Raw genomic sequence first — 24,785 nt, 5'->3', positions numbered from 1 at the left:
CAGAACTCAACCCAAAGCAGGATGAGGCCACAGCCCCCAAAACAGGCAGAAACAACACCAAAGCCAAACGTTCCAACATGATGCTCAGTTGTATTTTCAGTCCATTAATACACATTCATTTACCAGATACAAATGGAGTGGAAAGGAAAGCGATCATTAGCAGGAACAAGGATACAAAACTCAATTCCAGCAGCCTTCACAGAAGGGATATTCAGTGTCACAGCGGCACTGTCGGAAGGGAGGGACGCACGGAGACCTGCGCTCACACCCCAAGTGGAAGCTCTCCTTGTGTGGATTAGTGTAGCTAGAGACATGATTTAAAAAAACCCTGAACAACAACATTCCAAAACTGACTTTGACACCTTTTGTCATTTCCCTAGTGTCAGGACTAGGGAAAGATGGAATTATTTACACGGAGGAGATTTTATGGAAAGACACTGGAAGGTTAAAAATAGAATAATCACAAATACTGGAAAATACAACAAGAAAGCAGGCAGGCAAAGGAAAATAGGAAAAAAAAGTGACACCCCAAGAGGATCATTGCATTCAGTGGTCGATGTGCAGTTGGTGGGGCTGTTCCACTTTGTTACACTTAGATTTACAGGCTGGCCTTGATTCACTGCCATGACGTTATGCTCCCGGTTTAAACTGGGATACTGCAAAGCTCCTGGTTTCAGCAGGATCTCAGCAGTGCGAAGGAGACTGCTTGTTTGAAACCATCTGCAGTACAAGTGCCACAAACTGTGACAGTGTGTTCACATCTCATGGGGCACCCAAGAGATGCCAACCTCTGCCCATATCCTGGTCTGGAGACCACCGGCTTTCTTCCCCTTGGCCACCACAGCATCCTACCATGAAAGGCTGCTGCTGGTGGAGAGGTGTCAGCTTAGACCAGCATGGATTTGGGTCTCTACATTCTGCAGGAGAGGGAAATGGCATTATCCTACAGGACTATTCAGACTTACATATCAGTGTCTCCACAAATGCAGCTCTCTGCCCAGACAAACCCCCTGACTGTCCTTGCTACAAGTGCACAAGACTCATTACGCTGAAATAACAACAGCAAACCACATCTGGCCTTGATTGTACAGGGATGTTCCCTTGGAAGGAATACAGATACTGTAAATTATTCATGGCAGGGTCCCACGTAGGCAACACCTGCACCAAGGTCCTCCCAGGGACAGCACCAGGACTGCAAAATCGTGTCGTGAAACCTGATCAAAAGAAAGGAAAAGGAGAGCATTGGGGGTTTAATCCAGCAAAGTTCACACCAAGTCAGGGGACAAACTGAGACCAATAAACCAAAAACTGAGCCCAGCACCTTGCAACTGCCATGGAGCACTGGAGTGGTTCTCCTACAAATTATTTTTTAGTACAGTTCTTGCATATGATGACATTTTATCCCTCATTTTTTAAACCATGCATTAACTTCACAGTGAAACATTTATCCAGTCCAACATCTATACAACAAAACATGTATTTTAAAATATCAGACCATTAAAAAATAAGGAAAGGAGTGTGAGTTCTCAAAGTGGCACATGTTAAAGAATAAATTAAAGGGAAAAGAAGTGTTCTACTCAGGCTGAACTACAAAATAAAGTCTGAGCCTGGGAGAAGTTCTCATTTCCTACAGTTCTAACAAATAAATGTCACAAGAAACAGCTGATGTTTCTGGGGTTGCTAGTGCTGGAATCCACAGCACTTGTTACAGCACTGGGTATCTGTGGGCGACCCTCTCTGGTTTGAAGGTGTTGAGCCCACGCTGGTATGACGGACTAAAGTAGTGATTGTTCAGGTGCAGAAATCAACTCTCTCAAGGTGTTCAACCTCACAGGCTTCTTAATATAAGAAACAAACCTGTAGCTGACAGGACCCATGGAGCCAACTCCGGACAGCATAGCCCATGGTGTGAACGAGTGGGGCCTCCACTGGGAATGGCTCCAACCCCATCGTCTGTTTGGGGCGAGCAGTGCTGCATCCACGGGGGATTTGGTGGCCCCACGAGCCCCTAGGGATGTTGGGCTCTCTGCTCCATGCTGAGGCTGCTGTGCACACCCTGCTTGCATTTGAACGTTACTAAATCCCCAGTATCAGGAATTTAGCACCAACACAGGGAAGGGATGTTCAGCATGGCACCCCTGTTCCTAAAAAGTGAAGCCTCCTCCCAGACAGAGAGCCAATGTCAGGCTCTCTGCAATCTCAGTAATGAAAGACCTTCTTAATTAGCACCTTTCCATACAGAATCAGTCAATTAAATCTCCCTCCATGGCTCTGCTGTGTCACTGAGGACCAGCAGCCATCACATGGTGGGCTGAGTGTTGCAGAACCTGGGTGGTTTTTCCCAACAGCAGCCTGGAAGAGGGGGGAACTTAGCATCCCTGGAGTTAGGAAGCCCCAGTAATTAGCTATCTACCACTTTAAAAGACAATGTAAGGATAATTAACAATTACAAAAACCTTTGCTAATATGAGGACGGGTACAATAAGAGCACTTGGAAGATGACAGGAGTCTTACACTTCAAGGTTCAGTGTACGGGTGGCAGGGTTGAACGCTTCCTTCTCTACTCTGAACACAGATCTGTATGACTGACAGGGACTCTCTGACAGGCTGTAATTGTTTGAAGTCAGCAGCTTTGTTCAAACTAAAACACCTAAAAACATCAGGAGAGAAAAGCTCTGAACCTGATGTGAAATAAGAAGACACCTTTGATCTTTCTTGATCGCAAATGGTCAGGGCACATATTGCTCTGGCTCTCCAGGGGGTGAACCCAGGTCAGTATTTTTAAGAGAAAAAAAATGAAGGGAATGTATTTCTGTGCTTACAGCATGCCAGGTAAAAGCAACAACCCCCCGGACTCCAGTTCATCACATAAAATGCTGCACATGCACTTCTAACAGGTGAACCAGACTACAGATGCACCAACGAAAAAGGAGTATAACAGGCAACTGCATCTACAAAACACAAGCATAAAACAGTGGAAACTGAAGGAAGGGGCTGAGACTGGGCTGCCCTGGAAGAACATCTGGGGTTGTTCCTTACTCGGGTGATGCAGCAGGTACAGAATTAGCTGGTGCTTCTTTACAGGTCTGAATGCAGGAGGGAATCAGCTAAAATGTGATGCCAGATATGTTTTGGGGATAGGTAGGTGACTGTTGGGATTCTTTTCCAGTTAAAAGCAGGTGAAACTGTTGGAAGAGCCAGAAAAGGAAAAAATAAACTTGCCTGTGAACTAAAACATGGCTTCACCTGGCCTTTTGTCTAAGGAGTGTTGGGCACAGGTATAATCCAGCTAGGGAAGGGATCCCTGCATGCAGGGGCAGCAGAGGAGTTCAGCCTCACAATCCTTCAGATCCAAGTCTCCTCAGGCATTTCTCATGTTCTCTCAGTGTTTGACACAGCACTGCTGACTGCCAGGAACACCTCTAGTTGGAGCTGGACATGAAATCAGGAGACATGGCTCATTGCAGGATGGGGGATAGAGATAAGGGCCAGGATGGTGCCCACCACACGAGGTCCTAACCCAGGAACAGTAGTGTTTTTCCCAGGGATGCTGTATTGAACAGCTGTTGTGCTGCACAGGGAGATGCAAAAGAGCTTTGGAAACCATTTTATGGAAATGGAAAACAGGACTGGGCATGAGGAGTTTTACCTCTGCTTGGGAAGACACATCCTGCATGACTGAGCTCAAGACTGTGGCTGGTCTAATAACAAAGCAGAGCAGAGACAAGGCTTTGCCAACTGCTCCCCTTCCCCCTTGCATTCACCCCATCTACAAACCACATCAGTTCAGTTTGAGCATGGTGTCAGCTTAATGGCCTTTCTCTTCTTTTAAATAGGGAGGAATAGGATGGAAATGAAAATCTACCATAAACTGCCAGAAAAATGCATGAACGGAGGGCCCCGAGTGCAGAGCTTGGTTTGTCCCACGCCAGCTTTTGAGTTTCTGTCCCATTACACACGGTGCCTTGCTTTCCTGTGGCTCCAGAGACCTTAGGATTGAGCTGGAACCTTGATCCTCTCCTCAGGAAAGCCATCATGCACAGTGGGACCAAACTGACGTGCTGTGTGTCTGCAATGCAGCAAATTCCACTGATTTCCAGCGCCTCTGTCTGTGTTGAGACTGCCCTTTGCCAAGCCTGAGGGCTGCTGATTGCTCCAGCTGCAATAGGAAAAGGGTTTTTTTCTCCCAAAGGGAAGAAGAGACCGAAATTCTGATTCTGATACAAGATTGTTAGTCCGTTTCCAGTTAAGAAGGGAAACACCTACACTTGGAAAGCTGTAGGACAGCCCAAGGCAGCAGCAAGTGGCACTTCCCAACAGCACCAGGGCTGCACAACATGCTCCGACAGTGTGTGAAAGGGGTGAGATGGGGGGACTCCAGTGAGCCACGGTGCAGATACCCAAAAGCCTTAAAAAGCACACACAGCCCACGACTCCTGCGCATCCACAGCACGATCACAGTACGTTTGCAACCACAGGATACAGCTGGCAGTGGTAACAACATCGATTGGGATTGAGTTCCTGTCCTAGGAAGTGGCCTGTGTCCTTTAGATGCTCAGAATGTGCCTGAAGAAGTAACTCCTTCAGAGGTTAAACTTCTCATTTGCCATCGTCTCCAAGTCTTTCTGCTCCTCTCCTTTGCTAGTGTCAATTTGTTTCATGTTCCTCCACCAAAATCCCTAAGAAAGGCACGTTAGCTTGGTGGAGATGTTTTTCGCAATAAAAAGCTTCCCGAAATCCCATATTGTTCATCAGCTCTCCTGAGAACAAGACTTTAAAAGGGAAAGCAGTCTGCATCTTCTTAAGTCCAAACCTCCATGGGTACCATGGACTCCTTTGTTCCAACAGAGGGAAGCAAGTACTCTTCCTCCAGAAAACGAAAGGGGAATTGTACTAAAAACCCACGAATCTTTTTTAATTCTTCTGCTGCTTTTGCAGGATCATCATTTGCTAATTTGGGCTTGCTGATGAAATCACGCAGTTGGGTTAAATTATTCACCTGGTCACTGGGAAGGCATCGAAACACCTGATCAAAACAGAAAGGAAGAATGGCCTGTTAGTGCAGGGGAAATGCCGCAATGCAGAGTTCCTGAGAAATACCAAAACATCCAGTACAAATTCCCCAGAATGGGAGTGACTTAACAGCCCAAAGAACAGGGAGGGAAGAGGTGTGTGCCTATCCACAATACCACTAGAGCAAGCAGAGGGGAAGCTCCAAGACTTTTTCTGATCATTGCAAAGCTCATTAAAAGACAGAAGTAAAATTTGCTCCTGCCCCAGTTACATTATGGCTGACTACAAGTAATAAGTACTGATACAAACAGAAGGAGAAATCAGATCTGCCTTCATGGGTGCCGTCACATTCTGAGGATACACAAACTCCAGTTTCTTGTTCACAGCTCTTGCATACAACTTTACTCATTCCCTCAAAGCATCTCTGAAGGTCCAACCCCAGGAGCTGGACCTGCTTGCCCTTGCCCTCTCTGTGCTGCTTTTCCCATTGGCATCTGCTGCCTCCATGTGGGATGGAGAGAGGGGAGAGGCACCACGTTCCTCACCTTATCAAAGATGGTGGCATTGCGAGCTGCTGTGGAAATCCACACCTCCTTGAAGAATCTGTCACATACGGGATCCTGGTGCTCCGGATTGAGATCGGAGCCGCCAAGGACAACCCTGAGGAGACAAGGGGATGGATGCTCAGGGAGGCTGAAGCATTGGGCACTCCCCCTCTCTTGAGAAATGCCAGGAGATTAGAAGTTTCCTTGGGACCTGCCAAACCCTCCCAGCACCCTCCCACTCCCATCCCCTGTGACAGTCTGCCAACTGAAATGCTGCTCCATTTTCTCCTTTTTTTTCTGCGCAGTAACTGTCCAGATGGGAAATAGGGTGAGGGGAAAAAAAGGAAAAAGAAAAAGGTCTTAGAGAAAAAATGGCAGTGTTGTGGGCCAGATGGCTGCTCCCAGTGAAGAAACTTCCATTAGAAAGTGACATTGCCACCCAAGATTGAGAGAGTGTGAAAACGGGATGTGGAGGGGAAATACCACTTGTTTATGAGCTCTGCTAGAGAAATCCTGGAGAAAAAATGATCTGTGATGCCAAGCTGCCGAGCTGAGGACAGGAGCAGCGTGAGGAAGGCCAGTGAAAGAGCACCAAAACTGGGCTAAATCCAGGCCAGGCAGCACTAAAATTGTTGGTTTGAAAGGCTGGGGGCACGTGGCACCCTGAGCAAGCCCTCCCTGCATCCCTGCAGTGCTGGGCCAGCCCCACGCGTCCCACCTGAAGCAGCGCAGCCGCAGGGACTGGGCAAACTTCCCAGCGCTGTATTCCTCCCCGTCCATCACGGAGGGGACGGTCTCCGTGTCCTGCACGATGATGGCCATCTCACTGTCCCGCTTCCCCAGCATGCTGCGGTCGTTGATGTTGGCAGAGCCTGGGCAGGGGGAAGAGGGAGCACAGGCAATGCCCCACTGCTGCACGAGAGCTCCCATACACCCTCCATCACCACCCGCCACCCCCGGGCCCTCCACATCCCTCAGCTCCATGGGGACCATCCATCACTAGGGAAAATCCCAACCAGAGGGCTTCCTTCTGGAAACACAAACCCTGAGTGACGGGATTTGGTGGAGAGGGAAAAAAACCCAAACCACTAATTTTTGCAGGATTCAACAGCTCCAGGCTGGGAAGAAGGTTAAATCACAGCCGTGCCCAGGCCAACATTTTCAAAAGTTTACTCTCTTCCTAGATGCTTCTGCTGAAGGAGCCACAGCTTTAAATGTCTTAACTGCATTTGGTTCGGATGCCAAGTTACCTGAGACAGGATGGGCTCTGTGGGTAAATCACAGAATCCCAGAATGGTTTGGGTTGGAAGGTACCTTAAAGACCATCTCATTCCAACCCCCCTTCCATGGGCAGGGACACCTTCCACTACACCAGGTTGCTGTGGAAGGCTGTGCCTTTCAGGGGGGTTCTGCTCAAGACCAGCTAAGCCTTTGTCCCCCAAAGAGGTTTCTCTGTCCCACACAGCCAGCAGAAAGCAGGGGGTGGGGGAAAGGATCTCCAGACAGAGCCGTAAGAGACCCTCATGGCAGCAGTTAGCCATCAAGCCTTCCCAGGGACTGGATTAACTCCAGGGGAGCCAACACCTCCAGAGGAAAAACAAGCTAAGCCCCTCCCCTTCTTTTCACCTCCTGCATAGTAGCCCCAAGAGCATCTAATTTCTGTGCACTCTCTTATGTGAAAAAGGGATGACACTGGCACCCTATCCCCTCACCACCCAGATGGATGCAAATGCTGTGTAAAAATCCATCCTCACGCTTATAGGTATAGAAAATAGAAATTCAGAGCTGTCCTAGGCCCCCAGACCATCCCAGTTGGAACAACACTGCTCCTGTTTTAATATCAAACCACCTCTGAGCAGTTGTGCACACTGGAGATGGGATCTGGCCCCTGAGAGGATGCCAGAGCAGCAAACCTCACCACAGGTCATCTGAGACCACAGGCTGGATCACTACTTTGAAGTGGGGGAGTATTTTGACTCTTGCAAAATCTGGTATTAAATTATTTGTTGGCAAAGTTTTTGCTGCTGATATAACAGCTCAAAAAGGGCTTCTTTAAAGAAACAGGCTGAAATTCTGCCTTTCTGCTGCAGTGTGGAACTCTGAGCCTGAACTCTCTCATCTTTGCTTCATGTTCTCATAATAAATATGTTAAGAGAAACGGATGAAATAATATCTATTACTCCTTATAGCATATTGCCCCATTCTTAGGAAATAGAGCTGATACATGACACATGTTGTCCAAACCTTCCAAATTTTACGGCACATTCTGTTCTTTCAGGAACAGATGACAAGTCTCACAAATCTTCCTGCTCGAGCAGAGTTTGATACAAGACAGATGGACAATATTCCCTGCACTGGAATTCTCTTCACGGTTACACACAGATTTAAAACCATTTCAGAAAAACAAATTAAATGACAGCCCTCCGAATCCCTTCCTCCCTCGTGATGAATTTATGAGGTTGGGGTTTGGGTTTGTTTTTTTTAACAGAAAAATATTTCTCAGCAAAGAAATGACAACATAGAAAAGCCCATGGAACCACAGCCTGCACTGTGCATGGGGATGGGAAGGGATTGATCCAGGTACAACCCAGTGGTCCAAATCCTTCCTGTAAGCTCCTGCTCACCGATTATAACCGTGTTGTCATCAGCAATGAGCAGTTTGCTGTGCACATAGATGAGCTCCGTGACTAGTTTTCCTTCCAGCTCTGCATATGTTCGAAGTCCACAGAATGATATGTAGTTTATCCACTTATCTCCAACTGAAAATTAAAAGACAACAAAAACGATGGGATGAGGGAGGTGGAAGAGAGAAGGAAAAGACCCTCTTTACATAAAGACCCACATAAATAACAGTTCGCTTTTCACTTAAAAAAAAAATAAACAGATAATGGAAATAAGTTTCTTTAAAAATAGACTTCAAAAGCTGCCTGTGGGCTCTCAGTGCTGCTCTGATTTGCTGCCTGTTCAGAGACTTCCACTTCAGCGAGAATGACCCCAATCTCCCTGGCACAGCACACAAGGGTCTGAACATCTTAAAATAACTGGACTCTGCGACTGTTTTCCTGCAGATCCTGCAGAAAGGAGGCCGGAAGCAGGTGTTTTGTCCATGCACAGTATGGAAAATGTGTCCTACTTGTGTGCAGGTCAGATTTACACCAAGACCTAGAATGAATGAGGCATTATGCACACTCCTAGAGTTTGTGATACGTGGGTTTTCATGGTACTCTGATTCCCAACAGAGCAAATTCCAGCAGGCATCCTCGTGGCAAGGAAGCAACTCAGCATCCTGCTTAGGCAGGTTTTTCCTCTAAGTGTTTCACAACTGCCAGAAGCAAACCCTGGGTGGGATTCACAGGGGATGCTGAGGGCTCATCGCTTCCAGAAGCGTGACCCCTCTCAGGACATTTTCCAAACAACACAATCCCGAGCAGCTGCAACTGTGCCGTGCTCCTCCCTGGGGTGCTCCCCTCCTCCGGATCGGGGCTGCATCCAGGCGTGAAGTCTGACAAGTGGCCACGGCTCACATGACCCAACAGACCTTGCCATGGGATGACGGTTCGGAAGGAGGTGGCTCACAGCCCCACGAGTCCAGAGCATGTGTTGTATTATGTGTTACAGCAGTAACAAGACTAAACAACACAGAGGAGAGGAATAAAGCTCTTACCACCCTCTGCCTTCAGCTGAGCCAGGATTGAGTTTTCTCCTCGGCACATAGTCCTGGAAAGAAGGTAGGCAGCCATCAGCACCACTGCGACTCGAGGCAGCAGCATATGCTGGAGCAGAACCAGGCAAGGTAAATCACAAACACAGATGCCTCTCAAATACCCCGTGCAAGCAGGAGAAACAGGGTGCTTCCAGAGCACATATTTTTTCCAAATAACTGTTGATACATCAAGGACTGCTCATTTCCTAATGGAGCTCGTACCAACCCAGCATAGAAACTGGGGAGCATTTTTGCAATGATGGTAAACATGTGACAAACAGAGCTGCTACCCTGTGTGCCACTGGATGTGTCTCTGTGTTCGGGATGTGAAATCAGGTTAAGAAAAAACATCAACACGTGCAGAATGCCATGTCAGGGAGTTTGTGGGATTACAGTTGGGGTGGAAAAGCCACAGCTGGCATCTCACTGAGAAACAACCAACCCAAGGGCAATTTCTCAAGACTCATGGTTGTCCTTGCAGAAAAAAGCTTAGGCAGAAGGGTCTGGTTAGGGGGACATTTCCCCCTTCTGGTTAGGTGGACATGCTGCTTCCTTCCTGCCCCACTCATCCTTCTGGAGGTGCTGCAGGACACCTGTAGGCCAGGGAGATTTCACTCTGGGGGGAGCAGCAGTCTCCATAGGCTGACTGTGTCCTGGCCATACCATAACACAGCAGCTTTCCAGTAAAAACATTTTGCCTTGGGCCATTTTGCCTTCCTCTACAGCCTGTTCCCAGCACAAGGGCTACCTGGTACTGCTGCTTTTCAGTCCTTGCCATGAGACCACCTGGGTTGCAAGTGCCCCCCCAAACATCCATCCCAGAGCAGGGGAATCACAGTGGGGAAGATGCCACTTCCTTCATGGGGCCAGTGGGCAGAGCCAGGCCAAGTATTGGCCAAAAAGACAGATTTGGAGACAAATCCTGGTCAGCAAGTCCTGGCTGGATCAGCTAAATGGAAAAAAATCATAGAATCATAGAATGATTTGGGTTGGAAGGGACCTTAAAGGTCATCTTGTTCCAACTCCCCTGCCATAGGTTGCCCAAAGACCCATCCAACTTGGCCATGCTGATGGCAGGTGGGGTCTTGAGGACCCCCCACAGCAGGGGGAGGTGTCCAGGGAGGTCTCCAACAGCCCTGCAGTACCTGTAGTTGAAGTGCATGATGGCCTGCAGTGCGTTCCCCCCGCCAGTCGAAATGTCTCCTTCAAACCCAGGCAGCAGCGGGATCACCACGTACACTCGGAAACGTTTGTTTTCCCTGAAACGATAGTTTGGGGGAGTAACAGTCTGGAAATGTTGCATTAGCCTGGAAATGTTACAGCTTCATACAAGGTGAAATCCCCTTGGTTTCACTTCCCCTGTGCTGACTGACTTGGTTTCCACCCCAGGCTACCACACAAATTTTAATGGAGCAAAGCGTAAAGTGGATTTCCAGTTTCAGGTCTTCATCACCCACCATCAGTACTTCCATGAGTGTTCCTTCAGGAGGAGAAGGAATACTTTACTCTCAGCAGACAACAAAAGAAGCTAAAGGAAGAGAACCACATTTTCATGGACGTTCAAGGGAAGGCTAAGTATTTTACAGATTGTGTCTGCCACTACAGAAGTTTGTTTTGAGAACCCCAATAGCCCAGTCCTGCTGATACTAGTGCAGACTGGAGCACACGACTGCCTGACACGGCACAGTGAAGGTCACAGAGCTATCACAGGCAGAAATCCAAAATCTAACCTGACATTCCACTACCTCCTGGTTTTCAGAAGTCAGAAACATCACACACAAAAGGTGGAAAAAACTCAAGGCACAAGCGAAACGTTGATCATTCGTGGAAGGCAAGTATGTCACTGATACATCAAATGCCACAAAAACTCAGTTCCAGAGTTCCCCTAAACTAATCCGCACCCTAATTGGGATCCCATTTGGAATAAAAGCTACAACCACGGCACTGCTTGGGGCTTCTCTCAAAGCCGACCCCTGGGTTTTCTCCACTGACCAAAGCCAGATGCATCTGCTCTGCCAGCACTTCCCAGGTGCCCCTGGATGCTGTCAATTCCCTGTCCTGCACCCAGAAGGAGGAAGAGGAGGATGATGCTCCATGGAAAGGTGCTGCCACTAGATGGCAAACACAGTTTAAGCAGCACAAAATCGCTTCGGGAGCAGCAGTTTGAGGATAAGCCAGTCTGAAGTGTTTGTTAGAAGTATTCCTTCCCAGAGCAAGCCGTGCCTGTGAATTTAAGGGTGTGGCAAATGTGAAGCACTGGGGTCCCATCTGAGCTGTGAGGGAGAGAGTGAGGACCTGAGTGTCTTTAATTTCAAGCAACGCTTCCTCCTATCTGTGCTGTGCACTGCAGACTGGCTTTAGTTTGCCAGCAGAGCTCAGAAACAGTGAGGACTTACCCAGACACAAGAGACTGTGAAACCAAGTCTGTTTATATCATGAAAGAGATCTACCAACAAAAGCATTCCCCAAAAAGCAACTTGTTTGTCTAAGGCCAGTGTTTATGAAACTGGTTAGAGAGCCACCCATGAAAAAAAGAGGAAACCAAGAAAAGAACATTATTAATAACATCAGTAAAAAATATTTAGTCTAGAAGAGTGAGAAGTATACAGGCTTCACTAGAGACTTTAATTTACAGTTAAACATCTGTGTGTCACCTACACTGTTTTCCTGGGGCAGTTTGGAACATGAGCATTATGATACAAACCATTTAGGTCTGAATTTACTTCTAATCTTAGGCAATGCCAAGCACTCTGGAGTGTGAAGAATTTGAACCTTATATTCAGTGAGGAATCACCAACATTAAGCTGGCATAAAATTGGAATACTGGCATAAAATTGGAGTAATACAGAAGTGAGCACCACATCTGGAAATGGGTCACTGAAGAATCTGTGTTAGACTTTTTAGTATCCGGACAGAATGACACCCATTACATAAACTTTATATAACAGGAAAATCTTAACAGATTAGTCGGAGAATTTGCTGCTACCTCAGCAGCATTGCTAATGGCAGGCAACTGATGCAAGGGACCCGTGGTAATCAGTCCCCAAAGGCAGGAAAGGCAATCCAGAGTGGCTTCCCAGGGGAATGCTGATCAGCACAGAGATCATCGAATCCTAGAATGGTTTGGGTGGAAGGGACCTTAAAGCTCATCTAGTCTCAACTCCCCTGCCATGGGCAGGGACACATTCTCTGGGCAACCTGTGCCAGTGCCTCACCACTCTCACAGTATGGAATTTCTTCCTAATATCCAATCTAACCTTGCCCTTTTTCACTTAAAGCCATTCCCCCTTGTCCTATCACACATGCCCTTGTCCAAAGCCCCTCTCCAGCTCTCCTGTAGCTCCTTTAGGCACTGGAAGGTGCTCTAAGATGCCATGTCCAGCTGCCTGAGAGCCTTGAGGTTGCAATGCAAACACCAGCAACACCATTTTCAGCAGCACTGGCACCACTCCTCATTTACCCTGGGTGAGAAAATCCATCCCATATTTTCATCTTTAGCTAATTTCAATTAATTTGGGCTATGAATTGCAGCTCACACAGATCACAGGAAACTCCACCCTGTTGTTAATGGCACAGCAGATAACACTCGGGCCCTCCCAGTTAGAATAGTGCTCCTCTTTCCATAGTGCCTCCAAACAAAGCCTGGCTCGTAGGAGCTCCAGAGACCTTGCAGATACCTCCCACACCCCAGTGGCTGACTCTATCAGGTTGGGGGCCTTTACCCAAGTAAGTAATTTCCACGCTCAAGTGCCAAAAAAAGCAAAATTTCTGTGACCCTGGAGAGAGCACATCTAGGAAAGCAGCCCCTTCAAAGCTCTGGACAACTACAATATGGAAAAAATAATTAGTGCAAGAAATATCTTCCTTTGTGCATGGTGAAAAAGCATATGAGAGATGAAGAAATTTAGGAAGTTTTCTGTATATCAGCCCAGCAAGATCAGGATACAGTTTTAGACCATGAAATATATGTCTCTAAAAGAGAGACTCCAGGGGAGCAACCTTAAGCAGGGCTGCCTAGGATCAAAGTGAAGACAAGCTACTACTTGTGGCATTAATGTTATTGTGGGTTTAGGTGTGCTGAAGCAAAAAGAGTGCCTAAAACGTGGTTGGATTTGATTCACCCAGGAACAAACGATGGTCCCCTTGCAATGGCTGGAGGTTGTGAACACCCTCTAGCATGTCCTAGAAAGAGATATTCAAACAATAGCTGAACCCTGCAGTTAAATCCTCAAAATGTCTTTGCTTCCCCCATTTGAAGCCAATCCTCTCTATAGATGATTTAAATAAACCACAAATCCCAGTTCACCATTCCCACCCATTCACTTGCCTGACGACCACCCAGTTGAAGGCAGGTTGGCTATGGAGCAAAGGTGTCACTGAACCAGAGCTTAAAGGACTTGACTTTAAACAAGTTCCATAGTTAAAAATACATTTGCATGAGGCTAAGTCCAGAAAACCACTTTCTGGCTGCAAAGAAACCACTGAGGAGTCTCACTGCTGTGAACGCAAGCAGATGTTCGACTGCATCAGTTCTGCATTGGCACAGCTATTGTACAGCTGTGTCCATTAAGGTGTTATTTTGCACCACACCGTGGAAATGCATCTGGAAGACTTCCACTGCCTTGTTAAGAACAGGTTACCTGTGAGCTTTAAGAATCCTCTGAGCAATTGCATCGCCGATCTTGTTCCAGACAACTTTGTCATCAGCACAGCTAATAAAAAACTGGTTCTGCAGGAAAAGCAAGCAAAGCTACTGTCAGATGCTGCCAGCAACCAACCAAAAATACTTGCATGCTTTGTTTCAGACCAAGAGCAACTAAAGATAGCTGGGTTTGTGTGCCATTGGAGTGGAGGCCTTTTTTTAATTATGATTAAATGATATGTGTGTCTGTGCTTGTTTAAGGAATGAATTGGTCCTTATTAATCACACTCCTTAGAAAGTTCATGTAAAGAGCAACCTAAAAAGAGGCTAAAAAAAAAAATAAAAGGAGAATAAGCATCTCCATTCAGCCAGCACTGAGTGTCACTCTGACACAAGAGATTCCTGCAGCTGAAGGCTGAATGGATGAAGAACAGCCCTGTGAGTGGGAGGTTTGGGGACACTGCAAAGCCACAGAGGGGACAGGAAGACTATTGCACAGGCCATGAAAGCTGCTGGCAATTTTGCAAATAGCCTTATAAAGGAGAGGTCTATTTTTTCCACCTCATGGTCAGAACGCTGTCAGGGTAAAACCCATCAGTTTGGCCTGAAGACCACTGAAGTTGATGGAGCTCTCTGAATTCATAAAAAATTAAGACCAAACCTCAAGAAGTAGAATGACCCTCCTGACGGAGGCAAGCCATGCCCAGAGGATCAGGACCCTCCTGCTTTCCCCCACTGCCACTCACTTCTATGTAGATGTAGTGCTTGCTGTTCTCTATCACGCTGATGTAGGCCTTGTGGATGGACTCCTCGTGGTATTTGATGCCAGCTGACCAGTCAGCAGCAGAGCGGATCACCTGGAGAGCAAGAGAATAACACCTTCAGCTCAGCCCACCCAGAACACACCACAGCACGGCAGCTGAATTCCTCAAGAGGCAACGCTCTGCCCTGGCAGTGTTCACCTGTCAGGATTTCCCTAAATAAGGTAATACATGCAACATTCGTGCTGCATTTGTAATCAGGAGAAAGAACATTCAAAAATGGTATTAATGCTTAATGTTTTGATTAAAGACATCAGTGGCCTGTTCTGTTGCTGTGTTCCTGCCCTCTCCCACCTGAGCACGTCCAGATGCAACAGAAGTAGCACAATGGAATTTTGTTCTTGTTTAAGGGCTTATGATAAACTGCTTTTAAAACAACCTGAATTTCCAAGCTTTAGGTGTGCACATCCCATCAGTGACCTCCTGCCCAGCACTTCAAAGCTGGCCTTCAGCTGGGTCAGTGTGTTTTTCCCACAAACAGCCTGCACACAATCATACACTCAGTCTGGTAACACAGGCCGTGTATTTTTGTCTTCAGCACTCCTGATCATTTGTTTCTTCTGCCAAATTCTTGCACAAGCCATCCCATTTGTGATTACATGACTTTTAAAATTTACAGTTCAGCTGCCCACGTTCATTTATTAGTTTTTACTGGAAATCCACTTTTAAAGTAGATCCTGAAAGATGCCCTGGGCATGTTCAGCCCCTCCCTCCTACAGTTTTTGTGCAAGAGAGCCAAACCAATATGAGAAACAACCTTTGTTCATGCTCTATGCCAGGCTGAGTAAGCCCCACAGTGACCAGCATCCTATTCTCCCCAGCCAGATATGCTGTGGCACCTCCTCCTCCTGAACTTTGAGTCAAGAGGAAGCCACACTATGCCCCAAGTGACGTCTTCCTAGATGGAAATGTAGTTTTTAATTAAGTGTTGGCAGAGTACGTGCTTGGGGGAAACAACTACTCATGATTAGCCTCTGTCTTTAAACACTGTCAAGACAAAAACATAGAAACAATAGCCTTAAAAATATCTCAATACAGCCATTATACCAGCACTCGGGGCCAGTCCCAGACAGGACAAGATCCAAGTGCTGAGGATCTGTGAAATGTGTGTGTTGGAACACACAAAATCCTGATCTCTTGGGATCAACCACATGTGGGGATCAACCACTTCTTTCCTTGGAAATCCCTCCCATGGATTTCTTCTAATTCTCCATGTCCAGCTTCTGCCTTGCTCCATGTTACTCCCCCTGTTCCCCCAACATCCCTGATACCCTGTCCCTGAGCTCTGCTGGCCGTGGCATGGCTGACGACTCTCAAGGGCTAATTAATTACCAGCAAGAAGCAGCAGGTAAGGATTTGGCCCTTTGGTCCAGGTGCTGCTTTCCTGAACCAAATCAATCCTCTTCTCTCTGGAGCACCTCTGGAAGTGGCACTGATGGGCATTGCTGTTAAGGAGCACACAACTCCTGAGCTAATTCCTTCACCTGGACAGAAGGAGTTTTCTCCCAGAGGTCACTGAAAAACAGACCCTGTAACTCTCCGATTTGGCTGCTCTCTTGGCCAACAGGAGAGAGCACTCCTTTCCAGCACCATGGCTTCCCAGCACATCATCCACCTGCCCTTCCCTGCCTTCCTCTTCACTCCTCCACACCCCAGGCTGCCTGCTGTTACAGAGCCATCATCCCTCTGCCTCATCCCAAAACAATATCATGGCTCATTCCAAAAAGCTGGCACAGCATCACTCAAAAAGCTTATGTCAGGTGCAACCTCAAATCCATGCGTGGAGGGAAGAAGAGGTGTCAGAAGGTGCTGGCTGGGACAGCAGAATGGGTGTAAAGTGTTCCAGCTTGGACCTCAAAGCTATTTTTCATAATTTTAAAAGGTCTGCAGCCACAGGGGCAGGTGAGGAGGTGGCAGGACAAGGCCACCAACGGCAGCATTGCATGGGTGCAGCATGCATCCTAAGGAACCAAAGCTGTGGCACTCACAGACACATACACAGACCTGGAAAGTTTCTTAAACAGGTCTTCCCATATCACTGATGTTCCATCTCACACTTCTGGGCACCTCCCCTTCTCTGTCAAGGTATTTAAAGTGAGCTTGTTCAAACCCAACCTATCTCCTAGGGAGAAAAGGTCTCCCACTGCCCAGCAGAGCACCTCCCATCCAGAGCTGGAGTCTTCATGCTCCTGCCTCTCCCGTCCCCTCCCTTAAGCCTCTCAATAGCTTGTCATCCCTTTAACTTCTCTAACCGATACAGGGATAATAAATGTGATGTTTGCTGAGAGCTAATGCATAAACCCCAAACAATCTGAGCTCTCACACAGACTTCAAAGAGGTAAGGGCGTTAGCTGCTGCCAGAGCATTAAATTTTCATTGCGTTTCCATCAGGAACGGGATGTTGCCTCACCACGTCACATCTTTTGCAACGCTGGCTTTGGCAGATAACTGCAAACTCTGGAGTGGAAATAGATGGAAAAAAACCTGGCACTGCCTCTGGCAAATGGCTATTTGACTCCTGCAAGAATCAATGTACTCTTGCAAAAAGCACGTTGCTGTTGCTAGCAAAGCCCAGAAGTTCAAATGAAAAAAGATGAGAGACCATTCCTGACTCCTTTTCTTCCTTCCCAGACTGTACCTCCACAGCCTTTCCCACGCACACTGCATTCATCCTCCCTGCCCAGGGGAAAACCTTGTCAGTGCTGCTCCTGCTATCCCCACCCTCCAAATATCCTGCTCCTCTCCTCTGACAAAGGAGAGCAAAACCAGATGGTACAACGAGGTTGGAATCTGTTGCTGACAGGTCAGTGGTTCGGGCTTGCAGCAACATTGCAATCCCCATGGATCTTTTGTGTTCTCCCTTCCTCTGATCTGCCCACAATTGAAGACAGATTTGCAAACAAGGCTCAGAAACAAGAAACCCAGCAGCCAGGCTTTCCTCAATCACCCCACAGCCAAGGACAGTCCTGGGACAATGGATTTTACCTTAGGGCAGTAACTTCTGCCTATAAAGTCCCTATACAGCATCAAAATGAGGATAATATGAGTTTGGTTGTTGGCCAGTCACAGGATGCAATATCAAGAATAAGAACAATATTGCTCTAGTTTTTCGGGATTAAAAAGCTGGTGAAAGATTTTAGGATATCTGTTTATTTCTGCACTGGCCTGTACCAGTGAAAGGAGATGTGAGCACCTACAACCCTCAGCTGTGAAACTAATAAAGGACAGGTAAGAGGTTGATATTCCCATGACTGGAGGAAAGAAGACACACAGGGGTGCCCTGATGCACGCCCTGGAAGCTCCAGAAGAAGGCAACCAGGAAGGGGAGTTCAGACCCAGGCTGCAGGTGTCCTGTCTCCCCACCTACTGAATCAGCCAAATCTGAAACCTCCATCTGGAGGTGAGCCTGAGCCACTCATGGACCCACAGTGCGACTTCAGGGATGTTCAGGGCACTTGTGTCATCTGGGGACTGATGGAAACCAGGCCAGTGTGGGCATTAGGGAGCAGACAGTCAGAATTTCAAAACCTCTGCCTCTGATCTCGAGGAGGTCACCCAGAAATCATAACCCAGCTGCAAGCAGCCTGGGGACCTGCAGCCAGGCAGGGCAGATAAGCCCTGCTCACTGCTTCCACAGGGCTTGGTGCTCCAAGTGCTCTTCCCCACCAGTTTTCCCTCATACCAGGAAGGCTGGTATATAGCAGAACAACATGTTTTCACCCTAATATCACGTAGTTTTATTTATCTGGCTACATGCAGGGCCGGGCTACTCTGACGGATCTCTAAAAGCTGCAATTTGACATAAATTAGCAATGAGCAAGGTAGTTTCAAATGAATAATTTACAAGACAAACCTGCTCCTTTTTTGCTGTTTATGGCATCACTGAGAACAGCCCCTCATTTCCTGGATGTATCAGTTATTTGCAATGCCCCAGAAATGTGGTGGCCAGGCTAGTTTTCCAACAGCTCCCCCATCACTCAGCACTGGTGTCTGGAGCATTCCACAGTCAGCATTTGAGCTCCATCCTCCTCTCCCATGGGCTGATGCCCTGAGCCAGCAGCTCTGCAGTAGGGACTGAAGGGAAGTTGAATCTATGTTGTTCTCAGTTTAATTTCTCCTTTGGGAACTGCTTCCAGTTCTGTAATCAGTAGAGCTTAACTTTTTGCTACAGCAAATCCCATGATTTAAAAGTTGCAGCTTATCTTGTGGTTAGAATGTGCTCAGGGGACACAAGCCCCATCACTTCCATGAGAACAAGACTTCCCAAGAAGGTGGTGTCACAAACACAGCCAGGGAGGCATTTACAGCCACAAGGAAGCACGCTGATTCCTGAAGGAGGCTATTTCCCAACAAGCTGCAAGCATTGCTTTGGAGGCTGATGTAAAACACCCCAGACCCCTGAAACAAGATCCCTGTGCTGGCCATCCCTCACACCACGCAGGGAGGAGCAGACAATGCCCTGGCAACCCACAAACCCAGAAAAAAGCATCTTATTTCACTAAGCTTTCACAAATGTTGCTGTTTTCTGGGCAGACCACTCCTTACGAAGAGCAAAAGCATGCATTTTTCCTGGTTTTGGTCTAACTACTCTTACTTCATACATCTTTTATCCACACAATGGTTTTGCTGCTTCAGCATAACTATTTTGACTTTGTACTCTTCAACAAGTTCGCATTTCTGCTGGGTAGCAGGAGTATTTAATACATGCACTCAATAGAGGTAACTGGGTTTTAAATAGAGGTATCTTGGCAATTCTGACTGTGAGGATGATTGTCACAAACGAGACTGTGGGCTGACTGTGTGGAACTGCACAGGACCCACAGGGCTGCCTGGCTGCCTAATAAAATGCAGATGAAGTTCAAGGCAGAAAACAACAGCCCCAAGACTCCACTTAATGCTGGGCTCTTGCTGACCACTGCCCATCTCAGTGAGGCCTCAGGGTCTGGTATACTGCTCTAAGATCTGAGATAAATACTCAGTGACTCAGTAACCTCAACCCATCAGGCCTTCCCAAATCATAAAAAACAAATGTTAGGTGCTAGATGAAGAGCAGCAGAAAACAAGCCAGAAAACCACACAGCTATACGAAGTCATGGTGTTCCCACAACTTGAGTACTGCATACAGCTTAGTCCTCTTACCTCAAAGGTGGAGGTATAAATTAATGCTTCTCTACTGAAGGAGTTGCATTATTTTATTGTAATTGAAGATCTGAGCACCTAATCTGTGAGTTAAATGAAATAAGAGTTTTGCATTTCATAATTCAGGTTTTGCAGAGGGTCTGTCAGGAATCAACAGGATGATGCAGAACAAGCTCTGATAAGAGTGTGTGAGCAGGAGACCATCAACACCCACCTGGACTGTGGCAGGAACAGCATCAGGCACCTGATACTTCAACTCATTAGCAGTTTGCTGAGATTTTGGCAACAGGAATGGGTAGGACAGGGATCGATATTTGGGCTTCATAATCTGCGCAGGGGAAAAAACAGATAAAAAAAATCCTTGAAGAGATTGCAACTTATCACAGTAACATAAAGAAATAAAATGCATGCCTACAGAGCTATGTGGATGATGCAGGGCTGTGTTTATCTCCATGCCCCCAGCAGTGATGCCCACATCCCACCTTGGTGAAGTTCCAGCGCTGGATGAAGTGCCGGGCGACGTCACGAGCAGCTTTGCCGTGCACCACGGAGGAGATGTCATGCCAGGGCATCCTTGGGGTGGTGTATCTGTCAATGAAGTCTATAGGAAAGGAAAGCACATTTCAACTTCCTCAGACAAAGGACAGGAATGTGGAAAATCACAGCATCCCCTTCCTCTAACTAAAGTTTCTGGGACACAGCACTGAGAGCCAGGCAGGTGACTTATGCAGTCACCTGCATCCACGGGCATGGACCATTACTTCATAACAGGCCCTAGAACCTCTCAAAGTGAGTTTTGCTGCTTCTTCCTGGCAGCCAAACCAAACCAGCCTCATTACCTCTGGCTTAGAAGCACGAAAAATATGGTTTGAGACTGAAAAGATATGAAAGAGAGTTTGGGGGAATGCCAAGTAAAAAGACTTCCAGGGTGCAAAGGCACTTACCAGCAAAAGGCTTGTCGAGTTGAACCCAGTCTTTAAAGACAAAGTTGCAATAGTCTTTTCCATGCCAGAACCTGGTTTCCCCAAGCAGTTCTCCAACACCTGTCTTCAGGCTGCGGATGGATCCTTTATCTGTCCCGGGCAAACAAAAAAACAAAGACATGCTCCAAAGTCACGGCCGACCCTCGCACACGGCTGGTGAGAGACTCACCACCGCAGAACAGCACTGGTGGGACCTGCCAGTCCCAGGCAGCTGAAGCTGATTTCTCCCTAGTCTTCCTGTTGCTTTCAATGGATGCATATTAATATTTTTTCTTCCCTATTTTAATATTTGTTATACAACCAAAACAGGTTATATATATATATAAGAGTCTGTTAGAGAAACAAAAAGCAGATGCTGAATTCTTTATACACTGGACAAAAAAAAAAATCACCCTATAATCATTTGTCTTTCCCCAGTCTTATGACACCTGGATATTCCCATCTGGCAGAATTCACATTATTCATATCATCTACTAAATATATTTTAAAATACTAATTAACTAATTCCACCTTCTCTGCTAGAGTTTATTACTTTGCCTCTCTAGCAGGGTGTATCTCCTCTAACAGAACTAGTCTTTATTAACTAGAATGAGACGTTCATGTTCCCTCATTAAGTATTGTGGGTTTACTCTGTTTTATTTTGCTTTTTCCAAGTAAAAATGTCATCTTTTGATACAAGTTTACATGTTGAACAGGTTCCAAAATTCACCATGATTAAAAATGGTCTAAAATTTTGTAGGTAGGGATACTCCCTCCTAACAGGATCCCTTTTACAAAGGACATATTTTTGTGCAGTGAACTCTTTTTCCTCACTCTTTTAAAACCCAAAAATGTTGGCCCAGACCATAAAAAGTTAACTGGTATTATCTCCTGACCCTGAGAGCAGCCTTCACCTACAGTACCAAATACCAGTGCAGTAATTTTGTAATAACATGCCAGGAGCACGTTAACCTGACCACATCACCAGGCAACCATAAAACAAACAAACCATAGAACCCCTTAGCACAAAAAAAAACCCCTTTCAGCACTCAACAAAATATACACTGGCAGCAGCACAAGACTGGGTTACACAAAGCAAGCCCTGCCAGCGCTGCTGTGACCCCACTGAGCCGAGCTGAGCCAAGCCATGCCAAATATGCCATGCAGCAGGTATGCAACACAGCTGCCCTGGGGAGCTTGAGCTTCTAGTGAGAGTCCAGGTGGAGCTGGGGAATTGCTGACTCAACATGCTCGAGTGGGACTGGGTGGGATACACCATCCGGCCAACACACGCTCCGTGTGCCGAGCTCCGATGACTGTGCAGTGACTCATGAGTGAGCATGAGTGACCACAGGGGAGACTGCACATCACTGCCATGAAGCAATGGAAAGCCCTGGTTACCTGCCACTGCTTTGTAACCAATATTTCATAATTGGCAATAAATGCCAGAGGAAGGCATTTGAAGGAGGAAGATATTGAAGAACTGCTCCTCACTCTGTACCAGAACTCAAGGCATCTCGGTGAGGTACCACATTGGAACAGGGCCTTCCAACACCCGTCCGGAGATGGGAACAGCTCAGTGCTCACAATCATCCAGTTTCCATCTCAACTGAGTGTGCTTTCCTTGATTTTAGTTAGGGGCAAAAGAAGGAACCCAAGTCTTTGTCAAGACATAGGTCTGACAGCAGCCACTCTGCTGTTTCCTCTCTCTGTTTGCATGTCTTCCCGCATCAGGCTTACTTTTAGAATATCCAATGCAGAAGTTCCCAGTTCCAGTAACAAGCCCCTTCCTTTGCAGAATGAGAGCTGCTGAAATCATCATATATCAGAGCCATTTCCTCAACCATTCCCTGCTGCTATTACTGCAAATTTTTTGTTTGTTTATCTGTTTGGGTTTTTGTTTGGATTTGGGTTTGTTGTTGTTTTGGTTTGGGTTTTTTGATTATTACTTATTTATGCTGCAGTACTTGTAGTTTCTGGAGAAGGCTCTTCTGCCAGGATGCCCGCAGAGGAGGGATAAGGATGCTGGGAGAACAACAAGCAGCAAAGGCTGATCCTGGCACCCAACCTAACTCTCACCATAGTTATAATGCAAAACTAAACAGCAGCTAAAGCCTGAAGGGATCTGCCTTCCTCCACTTACCCTCTCGAGGCTCAGCGAGCCCCTGTTTGGATTCACTGTGGTGATGGAACATTTTCAAGTGGGGCCTTAAACTCTGGATTATATTCGGTTGACTTCTAGTGGGGCTAGGGAAACCTGCAGAAAGTCAAGATGCTCTATTCACAGCAAAAACACACGTCCACTTCTGCTACCCTGGTGCCTGCTCCTGTTGGAGGACACCTGGCATGGCAGGAGCTCAAACGAGACATCACTTTGCTGGAACTACAAGTGACCAACAAGCAAAAGACCAAATTCAAGACTCAGCTGGTTTTAAACCAAACAGATGTAATGAAGTACAAAGCCATGGCTGTGTCCTGAGCTGGCTGCAGCCAACGCTCCCAGCAAGCCTTCCTCCAGCCAGAGGCAGGAGTAGGATCTGCAGGAAGGGATGGGAATTCCAGTAAATTCCCACCGTGAGCAACATACAGCTTCAGGAGCTGAGGACTTTTTCAGGAAGGACTCCATGCTGGAACAAATGCCAAGCTGATCCTTGTAATTTTAGCACTGAAGTTATTTTTAATTGGAGAATTAAAAGCTGCATTTCAGTATCCAACTGTTGAATAGTCTCTCCTCTCTAGTAAGTAGGTAAATTGGGAATATTACCATTTAAATGAACTGATTTAAACCTAGGTTAACACTAGCCTATGTGAGGGGGGATAACCCCACTGAGAAATTGTTTAGCTTGCAACAATAAATGCAAGCTGAAAAATTAAAGATTCAATTTTCTCTTGCAGAAACAAACACTTTCCAACAATATAAACATTAGGAATCATTCATCATGTCATCTGATGGCTCATGACAATTGCTAAATAAAAAATCCACGTAAAACCTTTCCTGTGTATTTTGCAGTGACACAAATTTCTATACGTAGCCAATGTTCTGATCGTTTAGAAACTCATCAACTTTCCTTCCTTAGGAAGAACACATTACCCTAGAAATCATGTGAATGTGCACATACACCCACCCACCCACCTCCACACACGCTTTATATACATTGTTTAGTTGAACATCATCACTTACTTGAGTCACTGTCGATGCTGCTGACGCTGTCAGCATGGTGCATGCCGTGTTTGTGGAGATGCTTGTAAATACTGAACCTCGAAAACTTTCTGGATTTTCCTACTCCTTTCATTTTTGACATGTCTGGGGCATCATCAGTGTTTCTCTCGAACAAGTGGCTTTCTGGGGACAGAGTTTGAGGCTGCAGTGGGACATGTTCAGACAACTCCGCTGCAGACTTAAGAGACAGAAGACATGGCTGTAGGTGATGTTCAGACAGGTTGCCCTTTAACTACAGATTCCCGTGCTTATCAACGCTCAGAAACAACCACAAGACAAATTTTGCTCTGTGACAGACACACCTTGGTGGCAGGCTTTTTGGGGAGAACCTGTACTGAGGAGGCACTCGACAGGAAAACCTGGTAATACTAGCAGCATTTGATTCCATAAATTTACTCTGAATTATTACTCCCCTTCAAATTCTCTTCAACCTAAACCTCTCAAATTTTCAGAGATATGTGGTTGCATACAGACCCAGCTTAGCAGAAAGCTCAGCAAACAAGGCAGCTGCTGAGGGCGCGAGTATTGAGAATTTGTAGCACTCTGTGAGTGCTTACTGTGCATTTCTAGCTAAGTTTTATTAAGAAAAGAAATGCTGCCCAGAGAGGTTGCAGATACCCCATATCCCTGGAAGTGTTCAAAGCCAGGGTGGATGGGGCTTTGAGCAACCTGGTTTAGTGGAAGGTGTCCCTGCCCATGGGAGGGGGTGGAACGAGACGATTTTTAAGGTCCCTTCCAAC

The 24,785-nt window shown here is 46.7% G+C and overlaps 1 protein-coding gene across 2 annotated transcripts in view; it reads right to left on the bottom strand.

Moving 5' to 3' along the window:
- Window positions 1–66: 66 nt before the first annotated feature.
- The window catches only part of PLD1 (phospholipase D1), a 62,407-nt gene continuing 37,688 nt past the window's right edge, over window positions 67–24,785 (bottom strand). Inside the window, exons 15-27 of one of the 2 annotated variants that reach the window (XM_027724621.2) lie at window positions 24,007–24,223; window positions 22,969–23,082; window positions 20,808–20,936; window positions 20,346–20,464; window positions 20,078–20,191; window positions 14,650–14,760; window positions 13,902–13,990; window positions 10,407–10,520; window positions 9,223–9,275; window positions 8,183–8,317; window positions 6,277–6,430; window positions 5,559–5,673; window positions 67–5,026 (exon numbers count right to left, since the gene is read on the bottom strand). In XM_027724621.2, the coding sequence (XP_027580422.1) occupies window positions 4,802–5,026; window positions 5,559–5,673; window positions 6,277–6,430; window positions 8,183–8,317; window positions 9,223–9,275; window positions 10,407–10,520; window positions 13,902–13,990; window positions 14,650–14,760; window positions 20,078–20,191; window positions 20,346–20,464; window positions 20,808–20,936; window positions 22,969–23,082; window positions 24,007–24,223 (1,689 nt within the window). In that variant the 3' untranslated portion in view covers window positions 67–4,801. The remainder of the gene's footprint in view (window positions 5,027–5,558; window positions 5,674–6,276; window positions 6,431–8,182; window positions 8,318–9,222; window positions 9,276–10,406; window positions 10,521–13,901; window positions 13,991–14,649; window positions 14,761–20,077; window positions 20,192–20,345; window positions 20,465–20,807; window positions 20,937–22,968; window positions 23,083–24,006; window positions 24,224–24,785) is intronic. The other variant, XM_039378127.1, reaches the window with a different exon arrangement.

The sequence above is a fragment of the Pipra filicauda genome, unplaced genomic scaffold (genome assembly GCF_003945595.2).
Source record: "Pipra filicauda isolate LSUMZ 115617 unplaced genomic scaffold, ASM394559v2 scaffold9_size5747161_pilon, whole genome shotgun sequence".
Lineage (NCBI taxonomy): Eukaryota > Metazoa > Chordata > Aves > Passeriformes > Pipridae > Pipra > Pipra filicauda.
This window is presented reverse-complemented; position numbering and strand designations above follow the sequence as displayed.